At 41.3% G+C, this 27,047-nt stretch overlaps 1 protein-coding gene across 7 annotated transcripts in view; it reads left to right on the top strand.

Moving 5' to 3' along the window:
• LOC132378004 (ubiquitin-like modifier-activating enzyme 1) overlaps positions 1 to 27,047 on the top strand; it is a 416,994-nt gene that overhangs the window by 13,416 nt on the left and 376,531 nt on the right. For all 7 annotated transcript variants that reach the window (XM_059944584.1, XM_059944583.1, XM_059944586.1 and 4 more), the window contains 7 exons: positions 1,369 to 1,503; positions 3,930 to 4,036; positions 12,638 to 12,728; positions 15,192 to 15,324; positions 16,261 to 16,358; positions 18,421 to 18,567; positions 22,986 to 23,162. In XM_059944584.1, coding sequence (XP_059800567.1) covers positions 1,369 to 1,503; positions 3,930 to 4,036; positions 12,638 to 12,728; positions 15,192 to 15,324; positions 16,261 to 16,358; positions 18,421 to 18,567; positions 22,986 to 23,162 — 888 coding nt within the window. The remainder of the gene's footprint in view (positions 1 to 1,368; positions 1,504 to 3,929; positions 4,037 to 12,637; positions 12,729 to 15,191; positions 15,325 to 16,260; positions 16,359 to 18,420; positions 18,568 to 22,985; positions 23,163 to 27,047) is intronic.

Raw genomic sequence — 27,047 nt, 5'->3', positions numbered from 1 at the left:
GATCAGCGAGACCTTGGGGTTTGTGTCCATAGGACACTCAAAGCTGCTGCGCAGCTTGACAGTGTTGTTAAGAAGGTGTATGTTGTGTTGGCATTCATCAACTGTGGGATTGAGTTCAAGAGCCATGAGGTAATGTTACAGCTACATAAGACCTTAGACCCATTTGGAGTATGTGTTAAGTTCTGGTCACCTCACCACAGAAAAGATGTGGATACTATAGAGAGAGTAGAGAAGAGATTTACAAGGATGTTGCTAGATTGGAGAGAGTGCCTTATGAGAATAGGTTGAGTGAACTTGGTCTTTTCTCCTTGGAGTGACGGAGGATGTGGGGTGACCTGATAGAAGTGTACAAGATGGTGAGAGGCATTGATCAAGTGGATAGCCAGAATCTTTTTCCCAGGGCTGAAATGGCTAACATGAGGGGCACAGTTTTAAGGTGCTTGGTACAAGGGGGATGTCAGAGGTGAGATTTTCACACAGAGAGTTGTGGGTGCATAGCGAAAGTGCTAAAGGCAGATACTGTTGGGTTTTTAAGAGACTCTAGGTACATGGAGCTTAGAAAAATAGATGACTATGTGGTAGGGAAATTCTAGGTATTTGTAGAGTAGGTTACATGGTCAGTACAACATTGTGGCCCAAAGGCCTGTAATGTGCTATAGATCTCTTTGTTTCTATGTTTATACCTCCTCTTCGTCATCTCGGGAAGAAGATGATGTAGCAAAATATCGCAGAAACAAGAAATCTGAAGGGAACCTGAAACTCTGCCAGCAAGGCAGCATCTTTTGAGTGAGAAACAGAGTTAATGTTTTCGGTCACAGATCTTTCATTGGAACTTGGTAAAGCAAACATTTGTATTGTAGAGGGAGAGAGATCCACGGTAGGGTGGAGATTAGGATAGTGAAATATGGAAATGTGGATAGAGCTTGCAGGAGTTGTTGGTAATGGTAAGGAAGTCAAGGAAAAGTACAACATTCAATGAAACCTGGACCTATCGATGGAGAAGAGAAGGCAAGTGAGATACAAGGTTAAAATAACATAAAATTGTTGAACAGAATGTTGAGTTTGATGTATGTACGTCATACATCAGACTCAAATCCACGATAGTCTAGTGGTTAGCACAATGCTTTACAGTGTAAGCAACCGAGGTTTAATTCCCACCACTGTCTGTAAGGATTTTGTACATTCTCCCTGTGACTGCATCCTCCCTATGGAATACATGGGTTTTCCTTGGGTGCTCCGGTTTCCTTTCATAGTCCAAAGTCCTACTGGATCGGAGGTACACTTGCTCCATTTGTTGAGACACAGTGAAGTACAGTGAAGGAATCTGCAGATATAGAGGAATATCTGATGTATTTATCACTTTTTCAGTTTTATCTGACAGAGAGAGATATTGGGAAGAACAGGGCAGAAGCTTCAAAGCCAAGTCTTGTTGGACTGAACATTTATGTCCCTGTCTCTTCATACACTGGGAAGTTGTCCAACGACGTCCTCAAAAAGTATCAGGTAAGGTAATTCCACTTTCCGTGTCTTCTCTTGAGTTGGATTGAAGGGGTAAGTTTATGAGAGTTGATAACATCTTCTAGGGAATACATGTGGTCCACAGCATTGCAGCTAAGTTACCAAACTAGGATTTGAAGACCAGGAGTTCAAATTTGTGATAGCCATGGGGTAACTTACTGTACATTCAAGTAATTAAATAAATCTGAAAGCTGAACTTAGAGGAATTTAATCTTTAGACACTCCTGCTGTAAAATGTAGTAGCTTTAGAGTTCACTTGCAGTTCTCAAAGACAGTCCTGATGCACCTTCAAGCCAATTTGGGTTGTCTTCAGCATTTCCTGAACATTTTCCTTGGGACCCTGGATCATGAGGTTCAGGAGGTCACTGTGAACCATTCAGTGTTGAGACTGGTGGTATCTTGGCCATTGTGCTGGATACTGCTGAGAAAGTCACTTCATTGTCATACATATAAGAGATTCTGCAATTATTGGAAATCCAGAGCAATACACACAAGTTGCTGGAGGAATTCAGCAGATCAGACAGCATCTATGGAGAGGAATAGACTTGACATGTCTGGCTTTTCCAGTCCTGCTGAAAGTCCAAACCATTGACTGTTTAGTTCTCTCCATAAATGTTGCCTGACCTGCTGAGTTCCTCCAGCATTCTGTGTGTGTGTAGTCATACACTACAGGAACCAACTCTTTTGCATCCAGATTTTGATTTCTGAAACCTCTGTTGTCTCCAAGATGGAGTGCCCTTTTTATATTTATTCAAGGGATGTGGGCACTGCAAGCTGAGCTAGTAGCATTAATTGCCCCCCCTAGTTGCTCTGAAGAATATGGCCCACCAAGCTGCACCACCCATCAACCCACCAATTTAACCCTAGTCTAATCGCATGACAATTTACATTGACTATTTAACCTAACCTACCAATAGTGTGGGTTATTCTTAACTATTCTTTGGACTGTGGGAGGAAACCAGAGCACCTCGAGAAAACCCACATAACACACGGGAAGAACTTACAGATTTTCCTACAGAGGACACTAGAATTGAAATCTAACCTCCCACACCATGAACTGTAATAGTGTCATGCTACTATGTCGCCTTAGTTTCTATTGTATCACGAATCCATGTGCCCTCAATCAAACACAAGGGTGCAAGAGCCCACTGTACACTGGAGAACTGAGCTCCTGCCTCCCTGTCCGGTACTGAGCTTCACAGGATAACACCATGCAGCTGCCTCACACCTCCAAGGACCCAGGTTCGATCCTGGCCATGTGCAGAAAGTACACAGGCATCTCTACTTCCTCAGCCGCTAAAGAAATTGAAGGTGTTCCCATTGAACCTCACCAATTTTAATGGAAATATCACTGAAAGTTCTATCTGGATGCATCACAGCCTGGTATGGCAACCGCTGTGTCTGAGGCTGCAAGAAACTACAGAGTTGTGGACACAGCTTATCACAGAGACCAGCCTCTCTTTCATGAACTCTATCTACATTTCTCACTGCATCTGCAAAGCAGCCTACATAATTAAACACCTCACACACCCATACCAAACAATCTTTCTTCTCCCCATCCCATCATGCAGGAAAGGCAAAAACGTGAAGCCTGTTTCACCAGGCTCAAAGACTGCAGCAGTTCCACTGTTATAAGACTACTAAGCAGGCCTCCTGCACAATAAGGTGGACTCCTGACCTCACAATCTACCTTATCGTGGTTTTGCACCTTACTGTCCACCTGCACAGCAGTTTCTCTGTAACTGTAATATTTTATTCTGCATTCTGTTATTGTTTTACCTTGTGCTACTTGATGTGATGAAATTATCTGTATGGATGGCATGCAATACAAGGTACTTCACTGCATCTGTGACACTAATAAAGCCATTTACCAACAACCAACAATGAGATGCCTCCAGCTGCTGTACTTTCCTCCCACAGTCTGAAGATGTACGGTTAGCATTAGTTACTTGTTAACATGCTATGTTGGTGCCAGAAGCATGGTGACACTTGTGGACTTCCCAGTGCAATTCTCGCTGACTGGATTCAATGCAAATAACATATTTTGCTACATGTTTTAATGTACACGTGACAAATAAAGCTAATCTTTGGATGTCCTACCCCTATCAGACTTCCACTTTTTACCTGTTAGGATTTCATTCCAAATCCAATGCTCCACTGTAATCTGGAGGTGGCTCTGATGGGATTTTCATTTATGTTAACTCAAGATTAAACGTATAAGCTTCCCAGAATCACCCAATGAATGGGTCTTTTTCTTATGTACAAGATGTATCATTAACACACAAGATTCCAGCTACATTTCTTTGCCATGTAACTGAGTTAGGAATTTCGTCTGTATGCTGGACAGCAGTAGCTGAATTATTAGGGACCTGCTTCCACTCAACATTAACCATCTGTCTTTCTTCTCCCAGGTGGTTGTGCTGACCAATTCCTCATTGGATGAACAGTTGGAGGTTGGGCAGTTTTGTCACCAGTCCAGCATCAAGCTCATAGTGGCAGATACGAAAGGCCTCTTTAGGTAAGGGCTCCCTCATGGTTACGTACACTTGTGATGGTCTTATTGCTTCAGGACTGGGGAGTTTACTTCCAGCTTGTTCTCTGACCAGAGGCAGCCCCACTAACACTTACTTCCTCTTCCTTTTGGAAGGTTTTGTACCACAGTGGGTACACACCAACAGCCGGGCAGAGAATCAAATTTCAATTCATTTAAATAGCACATCAAGACACAGTGAAATGTGCCATTTTTGCATTAACCGCCAACATGAGGATGTGCTGCAGACAGTCCACAAGTGCCACCATACATCTCAGTGCCAGTGTAGCATGCCCACAATATTCAGCAGAACAACACGGTTGAGGCGGTACAGAAACGCAGCTATTACAGTGCCAGTGAAATGAATTCAATTGCCCCCGCTCTCTGTACGGAGTTTGTACATTCCCCCTGTGACCATGTTCGGTTTCCTTTGGGTGTTCCAGTTTCCTCCCACATCCCAAAGACATGTGCGTTAGTAGGTTAATTGGTTATATGGGTATCATGTCACGGCTCAAGCAACAGAATAACAGAACCATGCTTACGATCAGAGGTCTGCATTCCATTACAATGTGTTGGCCTACGGAACTGGTCATTGCAATCGTCGCCAAGTGTTCTTGTGCTTAGAATGAAGCAAAGAACAGTACAGTATGAGAATAGGCCCTTTGGCCCACAATATCTATGCTGTGCATGATGCTGAAACTGAAACCCATTTGCCTGCTCATGACCCATATTCCTCCAATCCTTGCAAGTTCACATTCCTGTCTAAATGCCTCTTAAACGTCAGTGTTTTGTCCACTTCCTCCATCACTTCTAGCAGCCTGTTCCAGGCATCTACTACTTTCCATGTAATAAAAAACTTGCCCTGCACATCTCATTAAAATATTCTCCTTTAATTTTTCTACTCTGGGAGGTTCCGGTGACATCATCGTCCAGAATGGCAGCTTAAGTCAATAGCTTCTCCAGAAAAACATATATTTTGCCCCGTTAATCCATCAAATAGGAGATCTTTCAAAAATATTTGAATTGATAAGGGGGGGCAAGAATGGGGAAAAAGAATGGGGGTAAAAAAAGTGACACTGCGGAGCCTGTGGATGAGAGGGGTGCAGCGAGCGGCTCTCCTACCCAAACACATAGTAGCGAGGGAAAGTGGCAAATATGAAAATTCTGGAAGGGATACAGGAGTTCCAAAAAGATATAAAACAGCAACTAAATGGTATCAAGTCAGAACTCGCCAACGTCAATCAAAAAACACGAATTGAGAAGGTGGAAGATCGCATGCAAAATGTGGAACAGATACTAAATAAGACGATAAAAATATTAAATCAACAAGAAAGTAAACTGATTGACCTGGAGGGAAGATCATGACGGAAAAATATCGGGATATACAGTGTTCCCAAAAGAGTGGAAAGTTTGTCTATGATGGAGTTTGTACAAAAGTTGCTGCTGCACACGCTGGAGATTCCTCTGACTATGGAGCTTGAAATTGAGGGTGCATCGTGCGATCATCCTGCGGCCTACTGGAGACAGAGAAGATAAGCCACGTTCTATAGTGATTAGATTCCTTCAATACACTACCAAGGCGGAGATTCTACGAAGGGCCTGGGGTAAGAAGAGGGTGATTTTGGACGTTAAATTAATATATTTTGATCAAGATTACCCCCCGGCGGTCCTGAAGAGACGTAAAGAATACTCTGAAGTAAAGCAAATATTAAAGCAAGGAAAGATTGGATTTCAAACTCCGTACCCTGCTAAACTGCAGGTGTTTTATGATGACGGGATGCAGTTGTACCAGACAGTGGAAGAGGCGACTACTGACATAAAGACCAGAGGGTTGCCCATCAGCGTGATCAAACCAAGGGAAAGCCTGACTGAGTAGTTATCCTACTGTGCTTCAGAAATAGTGTGAGAATCAAGAAAGCAGGAGATGAGAGGAGGGTGAGAGAGATGTATCAGGAAGAGACTGAGTTTTCCAAAGACAGCCCTCACCCCCTCCAGAAGAGCCATAAGGTTTGGTTAACTTTAAAAATGTTGAGAAGCTAAATGGAAGCAAAAGTAGTCGGTGATATACCTATCTCGAGAAATACTTATTATAATGTGGATTTTATATTACTTAGTTATTCTTCTTTATTCACTCATTCACTTCTTTTCCCCCACTTAAATGAGAATATATATATGGGAAGAACACACAAGGAATCTTTTCTGTGTAATGGATATAGATTTGTTCACTTATTTTTATGAATACTGCAATGGGGGCCCTCAACTCACAAGTAGGAGGGGTTATCCCCCAAAGCTAGACTTTTCCTCTAGCTCAACCCAGAGTCATCTACTGGAGACCTCAGCCTTGGAGTCACACCTTCATTGCCTTTTATTATTATTCGTGTTTCTTGGTTCTTAGTTGTTCAGGGAGTAGATCGATTAAGCTTTATTCTGCTATATTTCAATGATATATTGACAGGTAAATACACATGGCTAAGTACAAAGTAAAATTAATTTCTTTTAATGTCAATGGGCTGTTAAATCCAATCAAACATAGTGGAATTCTACCCAAAATGAAAAAAGAACAAGCGCATGTAGTATATTTACAGGAAACTCACGTAAGCAATAATGAGCATAAAAAACTAAGGAGAATGGGCTTCACTAATTTGTTTTTCTCCTCATATAAATCAGGACATAGCAGAGGAGTTGCTATTCTTATTTCAAACGAGCTAAATTTTGAAAAGGTATTCGAAATGGGAGATAAGGAGGGCAGGTATATTCTGGTAAGGGGGAATATAGACGGAAACTCAGTTACTCTATTGAATATATGCGCACCCCCAGGAACTGATAATAGTTTCATTCAGAGAATCACTAATATTATGGTAACAGAAACAGGAGGTCTCCTGATATGTGGGGGAAGTTTAAATTTACAATTACAACTAAAGTTAGACTCTTACAATAGAAAAACCTATGAAACAAAATCCTTACATAAGGAAGTTAATACACTTTTTGACGATGTTGGTTTAATTGATATGTGGAGGGACCTTTTCCCCAATAGAAGGGATTACACTCATTATTCTGTTCCCCCCCCCCCATTCTGTATATACAAGAATAGACTATTTTATAACATTTGAAAAAGACAGAGACAAAATAAACAGCTGTGGAATTGGGACAATAGACGTAAGTGACCATGGACCTATATATTTATCTGTTGATTTTGACCTACAATAAAGAATACTATTTGGAAACTAAATTCAACTCTACTCAATGATCCCAACTTTAAGGAACAAATTTAAAAAAGAAATTAGTCTTTACTCAAAATTCAATGATAATGGAGAGGTTTCACCTCCCATTCTATGGGATACTCTGAAGGCTGTTTTAAGAGGGAAAATTATAGCGATATCTTCATATATATAAAAAAATAAGGAATAAAACATTAGAGGAATTACAAAATAGGCTGAAGGAATTCAAAAAAAGCACAAATTGAATTTGGCACAGGATACATTAGAGGAAATTTTAGAAATTAGGAATGAAATTAATAGTTTGGCTACGCAAGAAATCAGGAAAAATTTAATGTTTCTGAAACAGAGACATTAAGAAAGTGGATCTAAGTCTATGAAAATACTGGTGTGGAAACCAAAAAAAAAGATAGCAGAAAATACAATTCATAGAATTAGGAATCCAAGAACAAAAATGATAAAAAAAAAATAAGCTAAGTGAAATTCAAGAAGCTTTTGAAGTGTTTTACAAAACTCTATATTCCAAAGTTCCAGGGGGAAGCATAACCCAAATTGACACCTTCTTGAATTCTCTAGAGTTACCCACTTTCAGCGAAAAACAAAATAGAATGATGACTGCTGACATAACTGAAGTTGAACTAAAAGTTGCAATTAGTAGGTTTAAATTAAGCAAGTCACCAGGATCAGATGGGTATACGGGTATGGGTATGCTCATGGGTATATGGGTATATTTTGTACAACAACACCAAACACAAGACAATATACGAAGAACACTTCACATTATGGATCATATACAAAAAAATTAAATCGAAGCAATAGTGATAAGCGTGGACACTGAAAAGGCATTTGATTCAGTTATTTGGAATTTTCTTTAGAGTCTTACATAGATTTGGTTTCCAAGACACAATTATTAAAACTATACAGACACTATATGACAACCCTACTGCTAGGATTAAAATCAATGTATATTTATCAAATAGTCTTACCCTAGAAAGGGGCAGGAGACAGGGTTGTGCATGGTCACCGCTACTCTTTGCATCGTATCTAGATCCATTAGCTCTATACATCAGACAAAATGAAGATATCAGGGGAATTAGTATTAAAGGGACAGAGCATAAATTGGCTTGTTACATGGATGACATTTTGATCTATCTAGGGCAACCAACATACTCTTTTCCTAAATTGATGCAATCCTTTGAACAATATGGTCAATTATCAGGATACAAGCTCCAACACAGATAAAACCCAATTACTTTCATATAACCATAGCTCACCAAGACAAATTGAAAGTAGATATCCCTGGGCATGGCACACAGAGTCTTTCAAATATTTGGGCATCATTATGCCAAAAGATATGGCAAAGTTATCAGAATGTAATTATCAGCCTTTATATATAGAATATTAAGGAAGATATAACAAGATTGAACCTAATTCCTTATTTTAGTTTCAGTTCAAGGATTGAATCTATTAAAATGAATATACTGCTCAGACTATTATATTTCTTTCAAACTCGACCAATAGAGATTAATCAAAATCAATTCAATGAATGAAACAAAATGTTACCAAGATATATTTGGCAAGGTAAAAGGCCTAGAGTTCATCTCAAAACTTTGCAATTAGCCACGGAAAAGTGGGGGATGGGGCCTACCTTCTCTTAGAGATTATTATCTTGCAGCACAGTTGAGAGCTGTGATGTGTTGGTGCAACCCATCATATGACGCTCAATGGAAAAACATCCCCATACAGGCAATTTTGTCTGATAACAACCTACAAAGTTACATAAATGCTATTGATAACCCATGGGTGAAATGGACTCTTAAAATATGGAAAACTATTATAAAAGAATATAAACTAGAGGGAGATATTACAATTCTTAAATGGTGTGCATATGACTCGGATTTTACGCCAAATAAACTGGATGCTAGATTTAAGGACTGGACAGCTAAAGGAATAACAGTCCTTTGCAATATAATGAAAAAAGGAACACTGTTCAGTTTTGAAATGCTCAAAGAGAAACACTTAATAGAAAAACAAGACTTTTATCAGTATTTACAAATGTGACAATATGTTAATAGGACAGTTAAAAATGCAACCAAGGGAAGTACATGTTTGATAGAGCTATTTAGAAAAGCATATAATTCAGATAATGGTAGTAGAATCATTTCAAGCATGTATAAGGGTTTGTCAAATCTCTGTCAAAAAAACACATTCGACTTCATACATTAAAACAAAATGGGAGAAGGAAGGAGGGATAATTATATCTGAGGAAGAATGGACAATAATATGGAGGTATCAATGGAAGTGTACCAGTTCACAGAAATGGAGGGAGTTTGGATGGTAAAACTTGATAAGATATTTTATTACACCCTCTCAGAAATCCCATTATGATAGTAACCTCCCTTGTTTGCTGGAGAAATTGTGGAAATCAAAATGCAAACCATTATCATATTTTCTGGGAATGCTCCGTTATCAAAGACTATTGGAGTGGGATACACAATGCCCACAAGACATCTTTAAATGTGAAATACCCTTAGAGAGTAAGACCATATATTTTGGGTATATTCCTCAAGAATGGTTGAAAAGGGATAAGTATTTAATGAATATACTGTTGGTAGCTGGTAAAAAGACTATTATTAGGAAATGGTTATCACAGGAGAGCCCAACTTTAAATGCATGGATGGAAATTACAATGAACATGTACAAAATGGAGAAGATAACAGTTGGAACAATTTGATTCATACTGGGAAAAATGGTTTATAACACTTCATAGGCCTGATTTTATTTTCACAAATCAATGAACATGTTAAAAAAAAGATCACTCCCTACTTGTAGATAGTTTTCTCCTTTCGCTTGTTCTTTCTTTCCTCTCTTTTCTATAAGTGTATAGCTCAGATAATTATTATGTGGAGATCTGTGGCATGTATGTCTATATGATATATATGTACAATATCTGAAATACATCTTATGGAAATGTTTGTTTGATGATGAACTTCAATAAAAAATAAATTACAAAAAAAATAATTTTTTTACCCTGGGATAAAGATTTCTACCCTATCTGTGCCTGTCATAACAAGGGAAATGAATGGGCTTGTGAGAGAGAATAAGCTGCATGGCTACAGGGGCAGGAAGGGAAGGGAACAGGACTGAATGCTGTTCTAGGAGGCACCATGGACTCAGTTGGCTGAGTGACCTCGAGTGTGATGATAATTGCACTTCCTGAGGAGACTGAGGTCCTTTAACATCTGCCGGACGATGCTGAGGATGTTCTACAAGGCTGTGGTGGCCAGTGCTATCATGTTTGCTGTTGTGTGCTGGGGCAGCAGGCTGAGGGTAGCAGACACCAACAGAATCAACAAATTCATTTGTAAGGCCAGTGATGACGTGGGGTTGGAACTGGACTCTCTGATGGTGGTGTCTGAAAAGGGGATGCTGTCCAAGTTGCATGCCATCTTGGACAATGTCTCCCATCGACTCCATAATGTACTGATTAGGCACAGGAGTGCATTCAGCCAGAGACTCATTCCATCGAGATGTAACACTGAGCGTCATAGGAAATCATTCCTGCCTGTGACCATCAAACTTTACAACTCCTCCCTCAAAGTGTCAGACACCCTGAGCCAATAGGCTGGTCCTGGACTTATTATGTATTTATTTATGGTTTTGTATTGCTGTATTTCTACACTATTCTTGTTTGGTGCAACAGTAACGAAACCCAATTTCCCTCGAGATCAATAAAGTATGAATGTCTGTCTGTCTTGAGTTGAAATTTCCTTTGTCATCTTGACTGTTCACGTGTTTATTAGGTTTCAGGATGATGTTGTTCCTTCAGCAACTTTACCTACTGGGGCATAGGCTGTTGACAGCAGCTCGCCAGATCCTCTGTCCTGGACCAGTCTTGTATGATAGAAGGTTGGTCGGCTCTGTGGCTTCCACAGATCTGTGGTGTTCACCACAGGACTGTATAGGTCATCTAGGAGAAGATCCTTTCTTTCCCAGGGATGAAGCCTTTGGAGCTTTTGGTGTCTCTGTGGCTCTGGGTTTTTACAAGAGCTGCTAGTCCCATGCCCAGTCCTCCTCCTTTTGCAGCCAGGTTTGGGGCTATCCATTCAGAGTTAATTTCAGTAAAGGCTGTAAGTTTGATTCAGAATTGTAATTCAGTGAAGTCACATTTATTATTATGTGCATGAGTACAGTGAGGTACAGGCATAATGAAAAGCATGCTTGTGGTTGCTTCACCAGCATGCAGGTACAGACAAAAACAAGACTTTAATATATGAAAAAGATGCATTTCTTTAGTGCAAGGCTACTTCAAGGTGGTCCGTAGGGTTCCATTGCTGAGTTAGAGTTGTGCAGGTTGGTTCAAGAACCATATTGTTGTAGGAAAGTCACAAACAAGAGAATATCTGCTGATGCTGGAAATCCGAACAACAGACACAAAATGCTGGGGGATCTCAGCAGGCCGGGCAGCATCAATGGATGCTGTACAGTTGACTGCGAAAAGGCTGAGAAAGTAGTAACATGAGGTTTCTGTACCTCCTGACTGACTGAGAAGAACAAATCAATTTTGTTATCACTGACATATTTGCAAAATTTGTGGTAGCAGTACAGTGCATCTTCAGGCTCCTGTACCTCCTCCGTGATTGTAGTAATGAGAAAAGGCTATGTCCCAGATGGTGAGAGCCCTTAATAATGCATGCTGCCTTTTTGAAGCATCACCTATGGCAGATGTCCTGCATAGTGCGGAGGGTTGTACCCATGACACTGCTGTGTCTAATACCTTCTGTAGTCTCTTTCAATCCTTTGCATTGGAACCTCCAACCAGTCAGAAAACTATCCGCCATGTATCCGTAGATGTATGCAGGACACATCAAATCTCCTCAAGCACCTAGTGAATTTATAGTTGTTGGTGTGCCTTCGTGTATGAGCCCAGACGGTGGGGATGCTGAATGACAGATGTTGCCTTCTTGAGGCAGCACCTGCTGTGGAATCTCTCAGTAGTGGGGAAGTCTGTGCCCTGTGATGGACTGGGTTCTGTCCACTACTCTCTGCAGTCTCTTGCATTCCTGTGTGTTGGAATTGCTGTAGCAGGCCACGATGCTACCAGGTGAAATACCTTCAGCACTGCATCTGTACGGGTTTGTGAGCGTATTGAGTACAAGTTGAAGACCACAATCCCCATTCAGGTGAGGTGGTGTACTTCCAATCTCTAGAATAAAGTCTTTCCCATTGGACAACATTCCTTTACAAAGAATGGATTACAGCTGGAGGCCCTTTTGCCAATGGACTGAGGTGGTAAGCTGTAATGATTTTGTGTTTGTAGATTACCTGTACTCTCCCCACTATTTTAAACACAAGGTCTCTGGTTGAATTGCAGTCAGGTGTTCTGTGACTTTGGGGATGAGTTCATCGTGACGGACATGAATGGAGAAGAGCCTGTGCACACCATTGTATCCTGCATCACCAAGGTAAACCCTCTCCATTAACATTCAGTTTTATTTAACTACCCACTTTTCCTTTCTGTTGGTAATATCTACACTGCAGCCAGGAAAACTGCAGTGAACTATCAGGACAGCAGAAAAGATCATTGGCTGCAGTCTATCATCACTGCAGGACTTATATGCATCCAGAGCAAAGAAGTGGGCAGGAAAATCATTGTGCATACCCTGCAAACTGCCTTTTCCAGAAGCTCCATCTGGAAGAAGCTGTAGGGCTATTAAAACAAAAACTTCACTCCATCTTGAAAGTTTCTTTCCCCAGGTAGTTAATCTGATCAACCGTTATAACTAGACCTTTCACACACCTTACTATCTATTACCCCTATCAATGCACTGCACTGTAAACACTTTGAACCACTTTTCATAATGCTGTTGTAAATAGGTTTTGGTATCTATGCATATTTTATTTCATACCTGTAGTTTAACCTCTAACTTTATGAGATGCGAAAGTAGATATCAGACTACTGGAAAATGATGCTGAAGAGGTAGTAATTTGGGGTAAGGAAATGACAGACAAACTGAATAAGTATTTTTCATCACTCTTCACTGTGGAATTCACTAGCAATATGCCAGAAGTTCAAGAATGTCAGGAGGCAGAAATGTGTAAAGTTGCCATTGCTAAGGACAAGATTCTTGGGAAATTGAAAGGTCTGAATGTAGATAAGTCACCTGGACCAGATGGTGTACACCCCAGGGTTCTGAAAGAGGTGGCTGAAGAGATTGTGGAGGCATTAGTCATGATCTTAAAAGAATCAAGTGATTCTGGCATGGTTCCAGAGGAATGGAAGATTGCAAATGTCACTCCAATCTTCAAGAAGGGAGAGAGGCGGAAGAAAGAAAATTGTAGCCCAGATAGTCTGACCTTAGTGGTTGGGAAGATGTTGGACTGGATTATTAAGTAAGGTCTCAGTATATTTAGTGGTCACGATAAAATAGGCCATAGTCCGCATGGTTTCTTCAAGGGAAAATCTTGCCTGACAAATCTGTTGGAATTCTTTGAAGAAATAACAAGCAGGGTAGACAAAAGAGAATCAGTAGATGTTGTGTACTTGGATTTTCAGAATGTCTTGAGAAGGTGCCACACATGAGGCTCCTTAACAAGAACCCATGGTATTACAGGAAAAGTACTAGTATGGATGAAGTGTTGGATGTTTGGCAGGAAGCAAAGAGTGTGAATAAAAGGCTTTTCTGATTGGCTGCTGGTGATGAGTGGTGTTCCACTAGTGGTATGGGGATCAATTCTTTTTATATTACATGTCAATGATTTGGATGATGGAATTGATGGCTTTGTGGCCAAGTTTGCAGATAATACGAAGATAGGTGGAGGGGCAGGAAGTTTTGAGGAAGTAGAGAGGATACAGAAGGCCTTAGACAGATCAGGAGAATGGCCAAAGAAATGGCAGATGTGTTGGGAAGTGTATGATCATGCACTTTGGGAGTAGAAATTAAAGGGTTGACTATTATCTAAATGGAGAAAAAATTCTAAAGTCTGAGGCACAGAGGGACTTAGGAGTCCTTGTGCAGGATTCCTTTAAGGCTGATTTGCAGGTTGGGGTAGTGGTAAGGAAGGTAAATGCGATGTTAGCATTCATTTCAAGAGGACTAGAATGTGAAAGAAACTCTGTAATGTTGAAGCTGTGTAAGACTCTAGTGAGGCCTCACTTACAATATAGTAAGCAGTATTGGTCCCTAATGTCTGAAAATATGTGCTGACATTAGACAGAGTTCAGTGGAGGTTCACAAAAATGATTCCAGGATTGAAATGTTTGTCATATGAAGAGCATTTGATGGCTCTGGGCCTCTACTCACCAGAATTCAGAAGAATGAGGGGTGACCTCATTGAATTCTATTGAATGTTGAAAGGCCTTAATAGAGTGGATGTAGAGAGGATGTTTACTATGGTCTAAGAACAGAGGACACAGCCTCAGAATAGAGGGTTATCCTTTTAAAACGGAGATGAGGAGAAATTTCTTTAACCAGAGAGTGGTGAATTTGTTGCTACAAATGGCTGTGGAGGCCAAATCATTGGGTATATTTAAGGCAGTGATCGATAGATTCTTGATTGGTCAGGGCACGGATACGGGGAGAGGGTAGGAGATTGGGACTGAGATGGAAATGAATCAGCCATGATGAAATGACAGACCAGACTCGATGGGTCAAATGGCTGAATTCTGCTCCTATATCTCATGGTCTTATGATCACTTTGATCACTGTGGACTTTTTTGTTCTAATTATCTTCTATTTTGCATTATTATATGTGTTAAATGATGTTTTTTGTCAATGTGTCTCTAATGCTCTGTGTCTGTGATGCTGTTGCGAGTAAGTTTGACATTGCATCCTTGCACTATTATGACAATATGTACAATTGTTTCATGATTTGAAGGTGTTTTGGTTAAATTGCTGCCTCTTTTTTTCATTTTCCTGTGTGTTCAGGAGAACCCAGGGTTGGTAACTTGCTTGGACAAGTCACACCATGGATTTCAGACAGGGGATTTTGTGACTTTCTCGGAGGTTCAGGGCATGACTGAACTGAATAACTGCAAACCCATGGAAATCCAGGTCATTGGTAAGTCATTACCATCTGAGGGCGCAGATTGCCCTAGTTGCCAGCAGATGGCAGTACAACCGCACAATAGTGTCTGTAACATGCTTTCATTGGAATGGACTGACACTAGGAAGACCTTAAGATATAGTAGCAAAATTAAGTCTTCTTCATGGCTGAGTTTTTTTCTCTCAACCCTGTTCTCTGTAACCCTTAATCTCCTTGCCATTCAGGAACCTATCAATCTCTTACAGCCAATGATCTGGCCTACACAGCCGTCTGTGGCAATGAATTTCACAGATTCACAACTGGCTAAAGAAATTCCTCCTCATCTCTGTTTTGAAGAGATCTACTTGTGCAGTGCTTCAGGGATAGAGAAACAAGTCTTCACTTGGGATCACTTGTATAAAGCACCCTTGTGCCACAGATTCACACTTCAAATTTTTATAGAGGTGAATCTGTGTTCATTTCCTATGTTAGAAGGCCTTGTTGTCAGAGATTACTGTTTACTATCACATCTCATGCTATATAGACTGAATAACCTCTTCCTCTGCTATGTGCACCAATGAGAAAGATTAATAGGTAAAGAAGGGTCCTTTTGCTCATTGAACCAAGAGGGAGATTGGATGAACTTTCCTCTCACCCTGTTGAGGTTTGTCTCATTTTCTGTTGGCATTCTGTAGCACTAGGTTTTTATGGGATGGGGTTGCTAGTCCCATACCCAGCCTTCCTCCTTTCATAGCTGGGCTTCAGGCCATCCATGATGGAGTTATACCAAAGATGACCAGACATTGATGACTCAATATTTCCACACATCATACTCCATTTGCCAGATCTTTGTCCTCTCACTTAAATTATTCATATCCCTTGTCACCTTCTTGTGTTCTCTTCATGACTTGCTTCCCACCTACAGTGCTGTCATTCAAGTTTTTGATATAAAGAGCTAAACGTGTATTTCAGATGCCTATTCCTTCTCAATCTGTGACACGACCAGCTTTGGCGATTACAAAGGAGGTGGGATTGTAACGGAAGTAAAGATGCCACAGCGTTTGACCTTTGTAAGTACTGTATAGCAGTTCCTCCCTGTGTACTCCCAGTCTCTTGTGTTGCTTTTCAGCCCTCTCAGGTTGTCACTGAATCAGTTCCCTGGTGTGGTCCCTGGCAACTGTGTCTTGAGCTGGCCTCCAGCAATGAATCACAGATGAGATCATGGAGAGGGTAGATTCAGAGATCCATAAACCAGTCCAAAACAGAATTTGGCCAGATAACTCAATGCAATAATGTGAAACAGTTTGATATGATTACCTCCCTAAAGGAGTCCTCCCTGTTGCAATTGGCATTTTAGCAGTTACTTTCCCATCCTTCCCAGAGTACTTTTATTGAAAGAATAATGTGAGGCTTCGTGTCTTCCCTGCTAGATTGCCTACACATCAATTTCAGAATCTGATTTATTAATACTTTTGATTATTTTGCCACGGTCCTGTAGCACCCATTTAGATGACTAGCACATCTTTGTGGTGTGAAAGGCAGCCAGTTCACCCTCATGTTGTTCTGTTGATATTAGAATGTATGGCAGCAGCAATGGGCTGCCTCCTGCACATCTTTAGGTTCTGTTGATTGTTAACAACACATTTCATTTATGATTATATGCACATGCAATAAATAAATCAGAATGTGAATCTCCTCCATTTGCCTCAGTGTGGCAAAATCCTTCTGGATCCTGGTGCTGAGGTCTCAGTATCTCAACTACCCACAGCCTCACCACTACCACTACCACCTCAGAGTAAGATGTCTTCCAGTTGTCCACAGCTTTTTGGTTTGTCTGGTTCCAATCTGAATTGCCCTTCAGAAAAAGTGCCCACTTAATAACTACCCAAGTGGATTGTTTCAATTGTTTAAGCTGTCCAATCCGATCATCACTGGGTCTTCCACATGTAATGGACCATGAGATGTTTAAAAGAATGTCCATGTAAGTTAACTACATATACACACAAGGTACAGGTGGGTTTTGAACTCTTTTCCCTTTTGGCATTGAGAGGCTTCGGTACAGGTTGTGGGTCCAGTTTGGGTTGGTTTTGACTTTGGGTGACCTATTGGAGTCCTGGTTATAGTGGTGGGGGTGGGTGTCACTCCCTATCCAGGAACAGCAAGGAAATAGGCCATTCAGCCCCTTACATCTATGCCAGCAATGAAGTACCTATCCACACTAATCCCATTGACAAACACTTGGTCTGTAGCTTCCGTGCCTTGGTGTTCATTTAAACACTCTCTTAGGTAGTCAGTTTTGGATTTCAGCATTCTCTGGGTGTAAAAACGTATTCTTCCTCAGATCCACTAGCCAGACCACATACCCCTTACTATTAACTCTGCAGGGGCAAGTGCACCATTTTGAGAGCATGAGCCTAAATTGGCAATAATCTTCTAAAGAATTGTCTCGTGTACCATGGCAATTTTGAGCAGAGATGAATTAATTAGTAGTAATAGTTGCGGACTTCTGTAAGAAAAAAGGATGAGTCTGCAGGGACAACGATGAGTCCTTCTGCAAGGGACAAGGACGAGCCCTTCCGCAGGGGAAAAGGATACCTATTGCTTATTTACATGCATTCGATGTTTTATTATTGCAATGATGTCTAATAGAGACAGATTGAAATAAATGAAGTGTTGTCATCACGTACCTCCAAGTAGCCCGAAACCAGATTCTTAACAATCTCACACCAACATCTTCCCAGCCACTGAGATCAGACTAACTTGCCTGTAATTTCCTTCCTTCCTCCAGAACCATGCCAGATTCTATTGATACTTAAAAGATCTTTTCTAATGCCTTCACAATCTCTTCAGCTAACTTCAGAAGGAGTGATGGGTTTAAGAAGATGTTCTTGGGCATGTGTGCCATAATTTTGTCAACCATAGAGCATTTAGTTTCAGGCACCTGCTGAAGGGGAAAGGTTTCCGATGACCCAAGCTCTCTTCTTAATGGAAGCATTCCATCCCAGACATCATGGTAGTGACTCCTTGACACCTTCTCCACCGCAATCACGTCCTTCCTTCAGACTGGTGATCAGAAATGTAGATGCAGGTGTCCTGCTGTGACCTGACCAATGTCTATCGTCTCTCTTGCAGAAGTGCCTGAAGGAGGCACTGCAGGAGCCAACATACCAGATCTCCGATTTTGGCAAGATGGACAGACAAGGCACGCTACACATTGCCTTCCTGGCCCTGCATGGGTTTGTGAGGGACCATGGCCGACTCCCCAAACCCTGGGGAAAGGTGAGTGATCACAGTAACTGAGCATAAGAGAACCTCAGCAAACTACACACCCCTCTCCATGTCCTGAAACTGATCTCCCCCCCCCCCCCCCCCCACCCCACTGTGCATGGTGCCTCAGTAGCTCACCAAATGGTTTCTGAGCCAGGAGATGAAGACCTACTTCATCATTCCTTATTATTTGCTCCCTCCTCATTTTTAAGAGGAAGGTAGAGAAGCCTGAAGGCAACAATTCAGTGTTTTAGGAACAGCATCTTAGACCATAGGACAAAGGAGCAGAAGTAGGCCATCTGCCCATCGAGTCTGCTCTGCCATTCAATCACGGGTGATCTTTTTATTTTCCCCTCCTCAGCCTCACTCTTTGGCCTTCTCCCTGTAACCTTTGATGCTGTGGCCCATCAAGAACTTATCACTCTCTGCCTTAAATACATCCAACGACCTGTCCTCCACAGATTCCTGTGGTAACAAATTCCACAAATTCACCACCCCCGGTTAAAGAAATTCCTCCGCATCTCTGTTTTATCCTGAGGCTTTGCCATCTTGAGCTAGACTCCCCCATCATGGGAAGCATCCTTTCCACATCTACTCTCTAAACCTTTCAACGTTCAAAATGTTTCAATGAGATGTGCCCTCATCCTTCTAAATTCCAGTGAGTATAGGCACAGAGCTATCAAACATTCCTCCTGTGATAACCTTTAATTCCTGGAATCATCCTTGTGAACCACTTCTGGACAATCTCCAATGCCAGCACATTTTTCTTGAATAAGAAGCTCAAAACTGTTAACAATACTCAAGGTGAGGGCTCACTAGTGCTTTATAAAGCTTCAGCATCACATCCCTGCTCTTATGTTCTTGAAATGAATACTAACATTGCACTTGCCTTCCTCATCACTGACTCTGTCTGAAGCAAGGACTCCCAAGTCCCTTTGCATCTCAGATTTTTGGATTTTCTCTCCAGTTAGAAAATAGTTAGTAGCCATCATTTATAAGATGATCATGAATTTACAGTTAGATGTATATGAAAAAATTAAGAAGGAATGGCAAGAAGATTTGCATTGTCCTATATCTACTGAGCAATGGGAAAAAATTTATTATTGGTAAATTCGTCCTCTATTTGTGCTAAACATGCCCTAATACAATTTAAGGTTGTACATATGCCTAAGGATAAACTGGCTCGATTTTATTCTCATCTTAACTCAACCTGCGATAGATGTCATTCTGATGTTGCTTCATTGACTCATATGTTCTGGTCTTGTCCTTGTTTACAAAATTATTGGAAAGATATTTTTAGTATTATTTCAAAAGTCTTAAATATTAATTTTCAACCGCATCCTCTTACTGCAATTTTTGGTTTACCAATGACGGATAATAATCGTTTATCTGCTTCATCTCAACGAATGATTGCATTTGTTACATTAATGGCTAGAAGATCTATTTTATTGAATTGGAAAGAAATTAATCCTCCAACGATATTTCAGTGGTTTTCTCAAACTATCTCTTGTTTGAGTTTAGAAAAGATTTGAAGTGTGGTTTTTGAACCTTCAGTTAAATTTGAAGAAACTTGGAGACCTTTTATTCAACATTTTCACATGAGTTGAATTGTCTTTTCCTAAACCTTACTTATATTATCCTTAATCAATTGGATGGAGGTTCGGAGTTATTGGCACTACTGTATAGTTACGTAATATTATTCAATGGCCCATGTTAGTTAGTGTTTTTTTTTGCTTTTTTTTTCTCTTTTTTTTGGGGGGGGGGTTCTTTTTTTTTCTCTTTTTACTTCTTTGTTCATTGATGTTCTGGGTTTGAGAGGTTATATATTTTTATTATTACATATCTGAATGTCTATTTAAACTATTAATTATGTACTCTCAAACATTTTGTATTCATGTTTCATTTATGTTTGTTTAAAACTAATAAAAAGATTTAAAAAGAAAAAGAAAATAGTCTACATATTAATTTCTTCTACCAAAGTGCATGACTATGCATTCTCCAATATTGTATTGTATTTAATTTGCCACTTTCTTTTCCATTCTCCTAATCTGTCTAAGTCCTTCTGTAGCCCATCTGTTTCCACAACACTACCTGCCCCTCCTCCAGTCTTCATATCATCTTTAAAGCTGGCAACAAAGCCATCCATTCCATCATCTAAATCATTGATCAACAGCATAAAAAGAATTGTTCCCAATATCAACCCCTGTGGAACACCACTAGTCACTGGCAGCCAACCAGAAAAGGATCCTTTCATTCCCACTTGCTGCCTCCGACCAATCAGCCAATGCTCTAACTATGTCATTAACTTTCCTGTAATACCATAGGCTCTTAACTTGATAAGCAGCCTTGTCAAAGGCTTTCTGAAAATCCAAATATACAATATCCACTGCATCCCCTTTATCCATCCTACTTGTAATCTCCTCAAAGAATTCCAACAGGTTTGTCAGGCGATAGATTCCCTTACGGAAGCCATTCTGACTCTGTCCTATCTTGTCCTGTGTCATCAAGTACTCCATAACCTCATTCTTAACAATTGACTCCAATATCTTCCCAACCACTGAAGTCACACTAACTGGTCTAAAATTTCCTCTCTGCTGCGTTCCTCCTTTCTTAAAGAGTGGAGTGACATTTGCAATTTTCCAGTTGTCTGGCACCGTGCCGGAGTCCAATCATTTTTGAAAGATCATTTCTTATGACTCCACAATCTCTACCGCCACCTCTTTTCAGAACCCTAGGGTGCAGTTCATCTGGTCCAGGTGACTTATGTAGCCTTAGGTATTTCAGCTTATTGAGCACCTTCTCCCTTATCATAGTAACTTTTTTTCACTTTTCACTTTTCTTCCCTCACACCCTTCAACATCTGGCACATTGTTAGTGTCTTCCACTGTGAACGTTGATGCAAAATATTATTTTAATTCATCTGCCATCACGTTGTCCCCCCATCATTATTTCTCTGGCCTTTTTCTAGGGGTCCTATATACACTCTCATCTCTCTTTTTTACATTACTTGAAAAAGTTTTTAACATCCATTTTTATATTGTTTGTTAGCTTGATTTCATATTTCATCGTTTCCTTCCTAATGATTCTTTTAGGTGTTTTCTATAGGTTTTTAAAAGGTTCCCTATCCTCTATCTTCCCACTATTTTTTGCTTTGTCATATGTCCTCTCTTTTGCTTTTATATTAGCTTTGACTTCCCTTGTCAGCCATGGTTGTACTATTTTGCCGTTTGAGTATTTCTTTGTTTTTGGAATACATCTATCCTGTAACTTCCTCATTTTTCCCAGAAACTCAAGCCATTGCTGCTCTGCTGTCATCCCTGTCAGCATCTCCTTCCAATTTACTTTGGCCAACTCTTCTATCATATCACTGTAATTTCCTCTACTCCACTGAAATACTGCTGTCAGACTTTACTTTCTCCCTTTCAGATTTCAAGTTGAACTCAAATCATATTGTGATCACTACCTCCTAAGGGCTCCTTTACCATAAGCTGCTGAATGCCTCCAATTCATTATGTAACACCCAGTCCAGTATAGCTGATCCCCTAGTAGGGTCAATGACAAACTGCTCTAAAAAGCTGTCTCGTAGGTATTCAACAAATTCACTTAATATGAGATCCATTACCAACCTGATTTTTCCCAATTGACCTGCATGTTAAAATCTCCCATGACTATCATAACATTGCCCTTTTGACTCGCCTGTTCTATTTCCCATTGTAATCTGTGGTCCACTTCCCAGCCACTGTTTGGAGGCCTGTATATAACTGCCATCAGAGTCCTTTTATCCTTGCAGTTTCTTAACTCAGCCCACAAAGATTCAACATCTTCCAATCCAATGACACATCTTTCTAATGATTTTCTTCCCTTCCACTATCATATATGCCCAATGATCTGGCTTCCACAGCCAACTGTGACAATGAATTCCAGATCAATAACTCACTAGCTAAAGAAATTCATCTTTTTCTCTGTTCTAAAGGTCAATCCTTCTGATGCTGTGCCCTCTGGTTCTAGACTCCCCCACCATAGGAACCATCCTGTCTAAATCTACTCTATCTTGGCCTTTCCGTATTCAATAGGTTTCAGTGAGATTCTTCCCCCCCCCCCCCCCCATTATTCTAAACTCCAGCGAGTACAGGCCCAGAGGCATCAAATGCTCCTTATACATTAACCCTTTCACTCACGGGATCATTGTGGTGAATCTATTCTGTACCTCTCCAATGCCAGCATAATTTTTCTTAGATAAGTGGCTCTAAACTGTTCACAATACTTCATGTACAGTCTGACCAATGTCTTAAAAAGCCTCAAAATTACATCCTTGCTTTTATGTTCTAGTCTTCTTGAAATGACTGCTAACATTGCATTTGCCTTCCTCACCACCAACTCAACCTGCAAGTTAACCTTTAATGATGCTCCCTGTTGTGTTTTCGTCATAGGCTGATGCTGAGCTCTTGGTGAACATGGCAAACAAGTTGAATGAAGAAGTCCCATCTGTCCTTGGAGAGGAGCCCCTGAACGAGGATTTGGTGAGGAAGCTGGCATTCGTAGCCACTGGCAACCTGAATCCAATGAACGCGTTCATTGGTGGGGTGGCCGCACAGGAAGTGATGAAGGTAAGATGGTGGGAAAGCCCACTGGACTTTAGAGTAAGAGAGTGTGAGGTTTGAGCTGAAGTGTATGGTCAGATACAGTGAAAAGTAAACAGTAACATGACCTGTGGTTTTCTGTTTATCTATCTCTTTCTCAGTGACTGCTGCACTATACTAGCGAATGATGTACACATACACTCAGTGGCCACTTCATTAGGTACACCTGCTCATTAATGCAAATATCTTATCAGCCAGTCATGTGGCTCAATGCAATGCACAAAAGCATGCAGACATGGTCAAGAGATTCAGTTGTTGTTTAGACCAAGCATCCAAATGGGGGAGAAATGACTTTGACCGTGGAATGATGGTTGGTGCCAGACAGGGTGGTTTGAGAATCTCAAAAACTGCTGATCTCCTGGGATTTTCATACACAGCAGTCTTCGGGGTTTACAGAGAATGGTGCAAAAAACAAAACATGGTGAGCAGTAGTTCTGTAGAGACAAATGGCTTGTTCATGAGAGAACTGAGGATTGCCAGACTGGTTCAAGCTGACGGGAAGGTGATAGCTACTCAAATAACCACACATTACAGCAGTAGTGTGCAGGAGGGCATCCCTGAATGCACAACATGTTGAACCTTGGAATGGATGGACTACAGCAGCAGCAGACCACAAACGTACACTCAGTGGCCACTGTATCAGATACACCAATGATGCACATTTGAGCAGAAAAAGAATTTTTACCCTCGCAGTTTCTTAGCTCAGCCCACAAGGATTCAACATCTTCCAATCCAATGACACATCTTGCTAATGACTTTCTTCCCTTCCACCATCATATATGCCCAATGATCTGGACGTCTTCAGAAACGTGTTAAACTTCAACCCTGTTGAAGTTTAGCCTTTATTGCTCAGACAGTGACAGATTTGGGTTGTGGCAGCTTCAGTGAACTCATCACTCCCTGCATGAAGACTGACTGGTGTGTAAGATTCAACATTGATGGTGTAGGAGAGGGCAGAATGGCCAGGTGGTACAAAGTGAAGGCTAATACAGCAGGAGGGTGTGACCATCAGGATGACTTCAGTCCTTTTGAAAGGTCTCTGCCTAAAACACCCTCTCTCTATTCCTTTCTGTAGATGCTGCCTGACCTGCTGAGTTCCTCCAGCCTGTTGTGTGTGTTTATCAGGCTGACTTTGGAGGTTCAGAATATGAGTAAGGGAATGAGTATGTGTTTCTGCTCATCAGGACTGGAAAACTCTTGAATAACGTGGGAATCACGTTATGAAAGGTGTGATCTGGTCTGTGATGTACCTCCAGGAAAAATACTTGCTATCTTTTCTCAGTTTGGACTGTGTGTGACTGCAGGTCCACAGCGATGTGTTACACTCTGACCAGCTCCCCGAAGCATCCAGCATGCCCCTCCTGTGTAGGACAAGAAGCAATAAAATATTAATGCTGCCCTTGCCAATAATGCCTATGTTCCAGAAAAAAATCAAATCAATTTTAGAAAGGAGAGCCAAAGCCAAACTGCAGGAGAACTCAGCAGGTCAGGCAGCATCTTTGACATTCAAAGCAAATTTATTATTTAAGTTCATGTATGTTAAATTCGACCATGGGCAGTGCTAAGCGCGGCTGTGAAAGCAGGAGGGTTGTCATGGGGCTAGCACACACATCCCATAAAAACCCAGCGCTACGGAAACACCAACAGAAGCTTCAAAGATGTTGTTCCTGGAAGACGAAGGATCTTCTTCTGCGTGGAATGGCCTGCTGGCAACGGTGGTGGAGGTGGTGGAGGGTCTTTTAAGAGACTTTTGGATAGATACATGAAGCTTAGAAAATTAGAGGGCTATGGGTAAGCCTAGTGATTTCTAAGGTAGGAACATGTTCGGCACAACTTTGTGGGCCGAAGGGTGTGTATTGTGCTGTAGGTTTTCTATCTATGTTTCTTCATCTAGAAGTAGGGCAACCTGAAGGACTGGCCCAGTGTAGAGGACTCTGGTGACTGTTGGCAGCGGCCTATGCCACCAGTAGGGATGATGAGGCTTAAGAAAAAGATGTATATGTTACCATATACTCCTTGGGATTTGCAGGAAAAACTGTGAAAAAATAGACACAAAGACTGACAAACAACTGATGTGCAGAAGAAGAAAAAATAATACAGCGGAGTTGAGTTGTGCAGGCAGAAGGCTGGTCAAAAACCCATATCAGAACACAAGATGTCAAACAATCTTTTGCCTGTTTCAATGCTTTCTTCCAGCAATTCCAGATTCCTGTGTCTGCAGAATCTGTTGTCTCCAATCAGTAAATAAGTGATGCAGAGGATGCAATCAATAACTCAAACAACTATTTAAATTAGAGGGAAGTTTTCCTTGTGAGCTCAGCAGAAACAGCAAAATAAGATGTAGACACGTCACAGAGAAGGCCATGTGTTAAGAGCTCCCATAATTTTCTGTTTGAATCACAGCAGAGGGATGAGGAGGAGTGTTGGAGGTAAAAGGGAGATCTGATAATAGATTACATAATTATGAGAAGTAGACAGACAGAATCGATTTTTTCTTAAGCCCAGCATCACTACTGGGGTGTAGGCCACTGACAGCAGCTTGTTGGGTCCTCTGCCCTGGGCCAGTCCATCGCACTTGTCTTCATGTGTAGTCCAACTTCTTGGAGTATTCTTCCATTCTTCTTCTCCCAATGTTGAGGTCTTTGGAGCTTCTGTTGGCATTTCTGAAGCTCTTGGTTTACATGGGATGGGTTTGCTAGCCCCGTGCCCAAACCCCCTCCTTTCACATCTGGGCTTCGGACTGTCCATAGTAGAGTTAAAATCTTTTTCCCAGGGTAGAAATGTTGAATACAAGAGGATGTAGTTTTATGGAGAGACAGAGAAGTTTAAATGAGATATGTGGAGAAGGTTTTTTCTACTCTGAGGGTGGTGGGTGCCTGGAAAGGTCTGCCAGGTGTGGTAGTGGAACTAGATACAATTGTGGTATTAAAGAAATTTCAGTGAACATATGAAAATGCAGGGAATCGAAAGGCATGACAGAGTACAAGCTGAAAGCATTAGTTTAATTTGGTATTATAACACCATAAAATATAGGAGCAGAATTACACCACTCACCCATTGAGTCTGCTCCACCATTCGATCATGGCTGATTTATTATCCCTCTCCACCCCTTTCTCCTGCCTATTATAGTCAGAACAGACATGTTGGGCCAAAGGACTCTCCCCCAGTTCCTCTGCTGCCCTGCTCCGTGTGGTATTGTGGGCCGTTCCTGTGGTGTCCTGCTCTGTGTGGTATTGTGGGCCGTTCCTGTATTGTCCTGCTCTGTGTGGTATTTGGGCCATTCCTGTATTGTCCTGCTCCGTGTGGTATTTGGGCCGTTCCTGTATTGTCCTGCTCTGTGTGGTATTTGGGCCATTCCTGTATTGTCCTGCTCCGTGTGGTATTTGGGCCATTCCTGTGGTGTCCTGCTCCGTGTGGTATTTGGGCCGTTCCTGTATTGTCCTGCTCCGTGTGGTATTGTGGGCCGTTCCTGTATTGTCCTGCTCCGTGTGGTATTTGGGCCGTTCCTGTGGTGTCCTGCTCTGTGTGGTATTTGGGCCGTTCCTGTGGTGTCCTGCTCCGTGTGGTATTTGGGCCGTTCCTGTATTGTCCTGCTCTGTGTGGTATTTGGGCCGTTCCTGTATTGTCCTGCTCTGTGTGGTATTTGGGCCGTTCCTGTATTGTCCTGCTCTGTGTGGTATTGTGGGCCGTTCCTGTGTTGTTCTGCTCCGTGTGGTATTTGGGCCGTTCCTGTATTGTCCTGCTCCGTGTGGTATTTGGGCCGTTCCTGTATTGTCCTGCTCCGTGTGGTATTTGGGCCGTTCCTGTGGTGTCCTGCTCTGTGCGGTATTTGGGCCGTTCCTGTATTGTCCT

This window comes from Hypanus sabinus, chromosome 19 (genome assembly GCF_030144855.1).
Source record: "Hypanus sabinus isolate sHypSab1 chromosome 19, sHypSab1.hap1, whole genome shotgun sequence".
NCBI classification, from domain to species: Eukaryota; Metazoa; Chordata; class Chondrichthyes; order Myliobatiformes; family Dasyatidae; genus Hypanus; species Hypanus sabinus.
This window is presented reverse-complemented; position numbering and strand designations above follow the sequence as displayed.